This window comes from Cyprinodon tularosa, unplaced genomic scaffold (genome assembly GCF_016077235.1).
Source record: "Cyprinodon tularosa strain WSP-4 unplaced genomic scaffold, ASM1607723v1 ctg608, whole genome shotgun sequence".
Lineage (NCBI taxonomy): Eukaryota > Metazoa > Chordata > Actinopteri > Cyprinodontiformes > Cyprinodontidae > Cyprinodon > Cyprinodon tularosa.
Window position 1 is genome coordinate 336,577 of NW_024039350.1, and position 9,001 is coordinate 345,577.

The 9,001-nt window shown below is 38.4% G+C and overlaps 1 protein-coding gene across 1 annotated transcript; it reads right to left on the reverse strand.

Moving 5' to 3' along the window:
• Positions 1-243: 243 nt before the first annotated feature.
• Positions 244-8,040, reverse strand: tmed1b (transmembrane p24 trafficking protein 1b). Its single transcript, XM_038307396.1, has 5 exons — positions 7,767-8,040; positions 5,307-5,404; positions 5,035-5,224; positions 2,813-2,980; positions 244-982 (listed from the first exon to the last, which is right to left on the reverse strand). Exons 1-5 carry the CDS (start codon positions 7,974-7,976, stop codon positions 932-934), a joined length of 717 nt encoding a protein of 238 aa, XP_038163324.1. The 5' UTR covers positions 7,977-8,040; the 3' UTR covers positions 244-931.
• Between the last annotated feature and the right edge of the window lie 961 nt (positions 8,041-9,001).

A 9,001-nucleotide genomic window follows, 5' to 3' on the forward strand; every position in this document is an offset into this window, starting at 1 on the left:
GTTATGAGAGCTACTCTATGACTCATCCATTCAAAGTAGTGGCAGAGGAAAAAATAAAAATTAAAACCTGATCTAGTTTCACATCTAGAGGCCCAGTCTAAAACCCTCATCTTTGATGGTCTGAATGTTCTAAAACAAAAAATGAAAAATGTTTTCTAAATTTCTCATTCCCATAAGGTTAATTTTCCATGTCTCCCTTCACACAAACCTTCATTCAGCAAAAAGAAATCAAACATCTATGTACTCAGTGTAAAACAATGCATTTATTGTCACAAATCTCTCATTAAAAGCTTATTTGTTACATTTTAAACATGGAAGGAAACGTGGAGTCAATATTTGTCTACATTTTTTTAAATTGGCATTTTTTTATTATATGTAAGAAAAAACAGGATGGAAGCTTAAAAGACAAACGGCATAATTACACTAATTAGACGTGTAACATGAAAGAGAGTGGACAGGTGAACATTATTGGCAGTCAGGTTGTAAAATCTTCCCTCATTCACTAAAAGATGAAAAAAAAGACAGTTCTTTTGGCACATAAAAAATAATGAGTACCCTTTTAAAAAAACTCCTGAATTATCTCTGAGAACAACTACAATATTAATGCAACTACAGCGTCAGGGTCATTGCACATCGTTTGCCCCTGAACCAGCAACCAGGGTGTACCTTCTACCTTTACTGACAGTTATGACACCTTTACAGAAAATCCCAAAACCTTCACCCAGTTTCAGAGACTGATTTTACACTTTGAAAAGCATTTCCTTACCCGTTTGTGGCCAGGCGTGACATTAAAGGCACTACATGAAATGACTTAACTTACTTCCGCTTTGTCATACCTCTTTACCCTCTGGTTATGCTTTGTGATTTAATGAAATATCATTATTGCTCACAGTCTATTCACTTCCTAATCCATCGGCGGTCGATCTTTCCTCTACGTGCAGACCCTCCGCTTATCATCAAACAATTTGCGAACAGTGTAGACCTGTGGAAAAAATACAAATTAGCACAGAAATCAATTGTAATACAGCCTATTTGAAGTATTTAGCCTATGATTGCCGTTATAAATGCAGTAACTGGTTTTATGAACAGAAATCAAGGTGTTAAAGAATAGTAGTTTGACTTACTGATTAGCCTAAAGCAAGTTAATTGTTATAATTCCTTAACCCTTAGTTTCCCCCCATTCAAATTCCCTACCTACCTACTCTACCCCTTATATTCATTTTGCTAGCTAATCTGAATCGTTCAATTCCATTTTGAGAGCGAAATCCTCTGCGGTAGTAGCCCTAGACATCTTCCAGGCATGTAAGTAAAACTAGCAGCAGTTCAGTGGGGCTGACGGCATGTGCGCGGATGACGTCATTCACACTCCGCTTTGTTTAAAAAAATATATAAATATAAAAAAATATAAACACGGATGTATGGGGGTCAACTTTAAAGCTAAGCCTAAACTTTCTTCTATGATAAAAGCTTATAGTTAGAGGGGCTCAGGTTATCCTTAGCTATTTCTATAGTTATGCTGCTATAGGCTTAGACTGCTGGATGATATAGGGACCCCCTTTCATCATTGTATCTCGATTCTCATATTGTCCAGTATTTGTAAGTTCAACTATTAGCTTTACGTTCTCTCTGTTTATTATTGACGTCATCTGGTTCCTGTTTGGCTATGACACTACCGTTGAAGGAAATATCAACTGGGCTGCTGCCATAAACAGCTTGGATTATAGATGATGGCCTTTTTTCATTACTTAGTCCTGTTTCTCTTTAAGACATGGGTTTGGGCTCAGCTTTTACTTTTACTAACTATGTGCTACCTTTCATCCCCTTCACATGGAAACGGGCTCAGAGCCCCCCTGTCTACCTGTTTCTTTTCTAGACAGACCCACCTATGGAGCTTGTTTACAATTATCTTTTTAATATAGAATTTGCTTATTGATAAGTTATTTTATGTTCCTTTTGAATGTCTTCCTCTGTCTCCTTGAACACCCAGTCAGCCTCGGCAGAAGGTCGCTCACACAGCCTGAGAGTGCTGGAGGTTTCTCTTGTTAAGAGGGAGTTTTTCCTCTCCACTGTCACCATATGCATGCTTGGTGGGAGGAGTTGTGAGATTACTGTAGGGCAAAACTAAAGGCAGGCAAATATCTGTCGCCACATGCTCATCTAAGAGGAGTGGATCCTGCAAAGTCAATGATTCAAACTTTGAACCAATCTGACTGTTTGATCTGATTGAAACGTCTCGATAAAGTACCTTGAGATGACGTGTTGTGAATTGGTGCTACATACATAAAATGAATTGACACTGAATTAAACTTCCAAGTTAATTGGAGACTTTTCACCCCCTTCAGGTTAGTATTCAATGGATGCAGTTTTAGTTGCAATTACAGCACTAATCTGGGTAGGTCCATTTAGATAAGGCAATGGCACTTATTTTATTATTCCTTCTTAGATAGCTGCAGTTTTCCCAGATTACTGGAGTATCTCGGGTGAGCAGCTCCTTTCATGTTAAGTAAGAATGATCAACCTGATGTTGGACCTCTCAGATACATGTTTTTTTTTTTACTGCAAACCCTTCACACCAATCTGGACCTCTGCAGAATTGAGTCTGTCCATTTTGCAGGAAGGTGCTTCTTTGAGAGTCACCCCAAAGTTCACAGTAGGTTATGAATATCTTGTATTTCTTTGGCACTGAAACATATTTGCTTATCAGTTATTGTCAGAAATGTCATATTACATTGACCAGGAACAAACGGAAAGAGGCTGAATTTGCCTGCTTTTTTATCTTACAGTTGAATAGAGTGAACTGAAGGTATGTTACCTGGGTTAAGGCCACACACAGCATCACCAGCACACTGGCACATGACCAGAACGAGACCCTCCAGAGATTATCCTCCAGAAGGTTTCGGTCCCGCGCCTCGAACGCTCGTAAAACCATCTGCATCTGCCGGCTGCGCTCCAAACGTTTGTGCAAAGAGTCCATGGACTCCTGAGGGGACACCAAGCAGAGTCACTCAAATTAATGGAAGAAGCACTATGGGAGGAGGGGAGTCTCTCCTCCAGGGTTTGAGCTTTTAAGTATCCATTTACTAGCTGATGCTCTCTAAATCTACAGACTCCCATATCCTCCCCCAGCCGTCTCTGTAGATTTTTGAAAATTTGAAATCTGTCAGCTTGTTTTGATTTCCAGAGACACACCAGCTGGCTCCTGCAGCCATCACTGACATGCTTCGGTTGCAGAACAGATGTTTCCAGTACCTTTAAGGGGTTAAATCGAGTTGTGAGTCTGATGACATTTCTAGACTTATTTGACCTAAAACAACAGATGTTCACAGATTAAATATTATAGAGAGCCCAATTAACCCAGTGACACAGAATGGGGTTTCCCCATAGGAACTACATATTTCATGCATTTCCAAGTATTTGAATGCTCTCTCTAAACATAGATACTCTGCAGAAATCGCTTAGTCATATTTTTCAACCGGATGAGCACCAATAACCGTTTCTGAAGTACTAAGAGTGCCTTTGAGATCATGATTTATTTCCTACGGCTCTTTTGAGAAGCTTTTCCAATAATCAGGAATCACGTTTAATGAGTTAACTTCAGCTGGGTTCCATCCAACCGCATTTTGAAGGTCACAGGGAAATATTTTCCTAAATGTCAGCAGGTCTCGCGTTAATACCAAAACCCACTGTGTGTTAGTCCATCTTTCAAAATTTCCCACTTCCCCAGTTTTCTGAGGCTCACGGGCTGAATTAGTTCCTTTTCATAACAGAAGAGCACTTCATTAGGCATGTATTATTTCCATATTTAAATAACATAAAGTGACATTTAGGAACCCTCCCCTTTGTGAGCAACTAGTATGAGAGAGGCCTGCTAATGAGATGGTCCTAATCTTTAGATTCATGTCTGGTTTGTGCACAAATCTATACCAAAAAGACGAGTAAATATATGAGAAAATTTGTGCAAAAAGAAGGAAGACATAACAACAACAATGTTGCAGGACAATGGAGACCCTCAAAAAGGCCACAATCTAGCTAATCTATAAAGAATGCATGTTTTCATACAAGCAATAACCGGGATAGTATGGACGGATGGACTATGTGACAAAATGATAATTATATATCAAAAATTATATAACCTTTAGATAGGGACATAAAAAAAAAGAAAAAAAACAACAACGTTCTAGGCAAAGAATGCTTACTGTATAAAATGTAGTCCATAGGAGATCAAAACACCCCACAGGAGCCTTTAAAGGTTAATTTGGTCCTGGTATTATGATGTGAAAAAGCAGGACGACTGAGAAAAACAGGCTGAGCATCACATCCTTCAACCTGCTTTTACGCACCAACCTTGAATGTAAGAATATCTACGTGCTGCGATCAAACACCAGAGAGATTGCATCTAACAAGATAACTTCTAAGTAAATTACTTCTATATTATTGTTAGTTTTTTTCTCTAAAGCATTCAAATACATTGTTTTTAGTTTAAAAGCATTTCACTGGCTACGAACAAAATCTAAATTATTCATTGCTATGTAATTTTTTTCTACTTGTTCTACTGTATATTTGTCCATAAACCGACTCATCTAGAGTTGAACCTTCAACCTATTTTGCTACTGAAAGTACTGATATTTTACAAAACTAATTCTACTGGCGTTGTAGGTGTTTGTGCTTACTCAGCTACATTGGGAAAAAGTCCCTGATGAGGTCGGGTACAGCATGATCCGTTTAACCGCTAGCATCTTATTAATTCACTGTGGTTCATTGGAAGAAAAATATCTCTCCTTTGTCTTTCTGGTATTAACTCTGCTTATGACACTAAGACTCCTTAAAAGTCCTCATTAAACTTAACATTCTTGTTAAACGTTGGGACCTCCCTTAGGTACTTTGTGAATAGCTTTCATCTTACCAGGAGAATAAAGTAAGCTAATCAGAAATCTTTTCTTAGAATGATGTTGAGTCCTTGTGAATACAGCACTGATATTTTAACATGGATGTGTGCTTTGCGATTGGTACACCTTTTTTTTGTTTCCATCTCACCTTGATGTCCTCCAGTTTGTACTCGAGCAGGCTGCCATCAGGCTCCTCCAAACCCGGGAACTCGTCATCCCCTCCCACATCCCCTCCTTGTCCTTCGATGATGATCTCAAAGAAAACCATCTTCTCAGAGAAGCGGCTAAAGCTGTTGTCGAAGCAGATCTCGTAGTCTCCCTCCTCCATGGGCTCCACCCTGGAAAAACAGAGATGTAAGCCAACAGGTAGAAAACAGACGGTAGGGTTGGAGATGTGAAAATGGGTGAAAAGTGCTTTACACGTGGACTCCATCGGATCGGCGAGACTCCATGATCAGCTGGACTCCTTTAGGGGAGAGGATGGTGAAGTCTACATCCATACCTGCACCTGCTATCACCTAGGAACACAGACAAACACTTTAAGTAAATAAGCTTTACATCTGACTCATAAAGCAGAATGTAATAAACTAGCTCTATACTTTCAGACTGTAGGAAAAAAGTAAACAGGAATCCAAAGCCACACCCTTAGCGCCTGAGGCGTGCTCAATAAGCCGTTAGACTGCTGCTGTTTAAACATGAGTTTATGTTAAGAAGGCAAACAAGACGCTTCAGGCTGCGTGTCATCTATGATCCAGAAACTCTTTCCACTTTGCACCCCTTAGCTGACACTTTCTTTTCCACATTATGAACCTACTCTTAAAGATTTGATCTCCACACAGGGTTGAAATTCTTAATGATTTAGGGAGGCTGAAAATCAGAAAAGGTTAGAATATTAGCAGCACCAATGTTTCTTTTCAGCAACTTTTTGTTATCTGGTCTTTCCCTGAAAGCCACATGCAAGCTTCCACATATTTTAGAAAATTCTTTAGATAATCTTAATAGTTTGGCTGCTATTTATAGCATGGCTTGATGAACAGGCCTCTTCCCATGTTCTCCACAATCCCTCTTTAGAATCTCTGGGAATATCTTGACTCCTTCAGTGCGAATCAGGATGATAAGAAAGCAATAATAAAGGCGATTATACAGCTACAAGGAATAAAGTACAAATTTTTCTTTTACAGAAAAATATGTACTCTTAATAGAGATCACTGTTCCTCTACATGGTTCAATTAGTCACATTCTTAAAATTGTACCAAATAGTTTATTCATAAGATTTGGGCTTTTTCTCACTAATGATTCAAAGTGTGTTGATGTCCATGTCAATGGAATCACGTAAATTAGTGGGTAAGCCAGACCCATGCTGATTTCTGATCAGCATACCGATCAGAGCCGAGGCGCTTTTAGCACGGGTCGTTTGACCCAGGTAGACACGCATCAGTGAGCCACTAAAAGTCAACAGTTCTCCGGGTTTAAACTGGCTTTTCTGGCCAGTGGGGAACAGGTACTACACAGCTGTTCCTTGGTAATTCACCAAAACATGCCCTCCCTTTGGTTACAATTGTTCTTACATATTTTCAATACAAAAAATATAATTTACTGTTCAGAAATAGTCACAGATAATTTAAGTTATTTAAGTTGTTAAAGAAAACTGCTGTGGGTAAGAAAAGGAGAAAAAGGGGAAAATCATTCAGTTATCAGGCTGCTTTCTAATTGGAACCAACTTTATGGTTTCAAATCCAATAAGTTAAGGACTATTTTTACTATTTACCACTTTATGGCATTAATTTGTCAGTTTGTCTCCATCTTAAATAGAAAGTACTCCATCCTCAGCACCCTTCAATTTAATGGTGTCTCTTTCAGGGTTGAGGCTATTACAGAGCTACTGCTGCCATCAGCCATGTGTTCCCTTTCTCCCGCCATAGAAAGTACTCCTTGCTAATATTTTTTTCTGTCTTTTATTTCTTTGCCCTAATGTTAACTCAGAAGGACGGGCATGCTGTAAAGAAATTGACCCAAAGTAATTGGCTGGGTAACGATTTGCCAAGCAGTTACCATTCCTAAATTATCCACTGAATTTGACCATATGGCAACATTATTTGGACTCTATTTAACCTGGTCTTCATTTGATTGCCTTGATTGGACTAAATAGTGTGAAGTAAATCAGTTTATAGACACTTTCAAGTTTCCATCTCTGGAGAGAAAACCATGAAGTCACGACTGAGCCTTTTTGTGGTACAACTTCCCATTTTGTGATGTAGTTAAAAAATCAAATCACTGATGTTTCAAATGTTTTGAATAACACCTCTCAATTCTGACAGCAGTAAAGCTAAGACACTTAAACATATATACATATATGTAGAAAAAAACATTTCTCAAAGCAAAATAAGAGGAAAACAAATTAGAATAGCTTTTAATATTTCCCATTTAAAAAATTGTAATATTTATTTTTGTCATTACACTTTTTCAGCATTTTATTTTTTTCTGCCAATTATAGATGTTTTTTTTTAAAGCACTTGGGTAGGCAAAATATTTATTTCTTATGCAAATGAAAACTGTGCATACATTTCACAGCACAATGGACAATGATAGCTTTTTGATTTCCTGAGTAACAAGTTATTTTTTTTTTATTGCCATCGACTGATTCCTGCTTTATAGTGTTAATTTAAAAAACAAATAGTCCCCCAATGAAGGAAACTGCATCACATTTACTGTATTTTGTGGAAGTAAAAATCAGAATTAGACAAAAATAAGATGTAGCAGGTAATATCTATAAAATCCCGGTTTAATTCAACTAGTGGGTATAAGTGGGAGATCCTTATAGGTGCATGTGTAGCTGTTTGTGAGGACAATGATTACTGCTTTCACTGACCAAGCATTTACCTGATATTCGACCTCCATCGTACCGTTCTTTAATGCTGTCTGATAGAAACACTCGGATCTTCCGGCTGGAAGAAGAAACGTAAACTCACTGTCTTGGCTCTGGCCAAAACTCTGCACGGAGCCCGCGCAGCACAGGAAGGCTACCGCCAGGCTGAGCATTCCTCCTCTGCCGCTCATTCTTACCCGGAGAACCTCCATAGCGGTAAACATTTGTTCAAACACTGGGCTATCTGACTACTGCCATCTTCCTCGCATCCGTCTTCCGCAGCACAACTTTGCGATGATCTGATTGGACAGGTTTGCAGGGAGGACGTCATTGCTAACGACCAATCACAAGAAGGAGAGTAGCAACCCTCATCCAATCATTAAAAGGCAACGCGTTTAAACGGGAACTCTGACTGCTGAACGCTAAGATAGAAAAAAAATAAATAAAAATACCCAGCTCAATAAAAAAAAATTCCTAACATTTTTGATCCAGTGTCTTTCATTTAAAATTCCACAACAATCTAAAAATGAATAAATAAACTGAATACCATTTCTTAATCCATTGACTTGAATTAATATCCCTTTGCATATCTTATACTTAATCAATGGAGCATCTTTTCTTTTGGTTATTCATGTGAAAATTCACAAACTTCTGGACTTCTTTGCAGCGCTGGATACTATGAGAAAATATATTATGTCCTTTAACTTTTTAGATAATAAAATTCAGTCTATGGTTGTATGGTGGGGCAGTTTGTAGCTGCCTTGCAGCAAGTAAGTCCTGGGTTCGCTTCCGGGGCCCAGCATCTTTATACATTGTGTTTGCATGTTCTCTCTAGTCTGTGCATGCATGGGTTCTCTGAGTACTGTGGTCTCTTCTTACAGTCCAAATAAATGTATCTTGTGTTAATTGGCATCTTTAAATTGCCCTTAGTTATGAGTGTGCATGCATGCTTGAATGTCTCTGAGTTGCCGTGCAATGGAATGGCGACCTGTCACCGTGTACCCGGTCTTTCAACCATAAACTGCCGAAGATAGGCCCCAGCCCCACCTTGACATCTGACAGATGAAGTGGGTGAAAATGGATGGAACTCAGTCTATAAACAGTAAGAAACTAAACAGATTATTGGAAAAAAACTTAAATGTACTGACAAAATTCTCTATTCACAAATACTGTTTTTTAAAAAACATTGTCTGTTATTGAGGCATTCAAAAACAAAATGTTGAAATTTAAAACCATCCAAAACATTGCA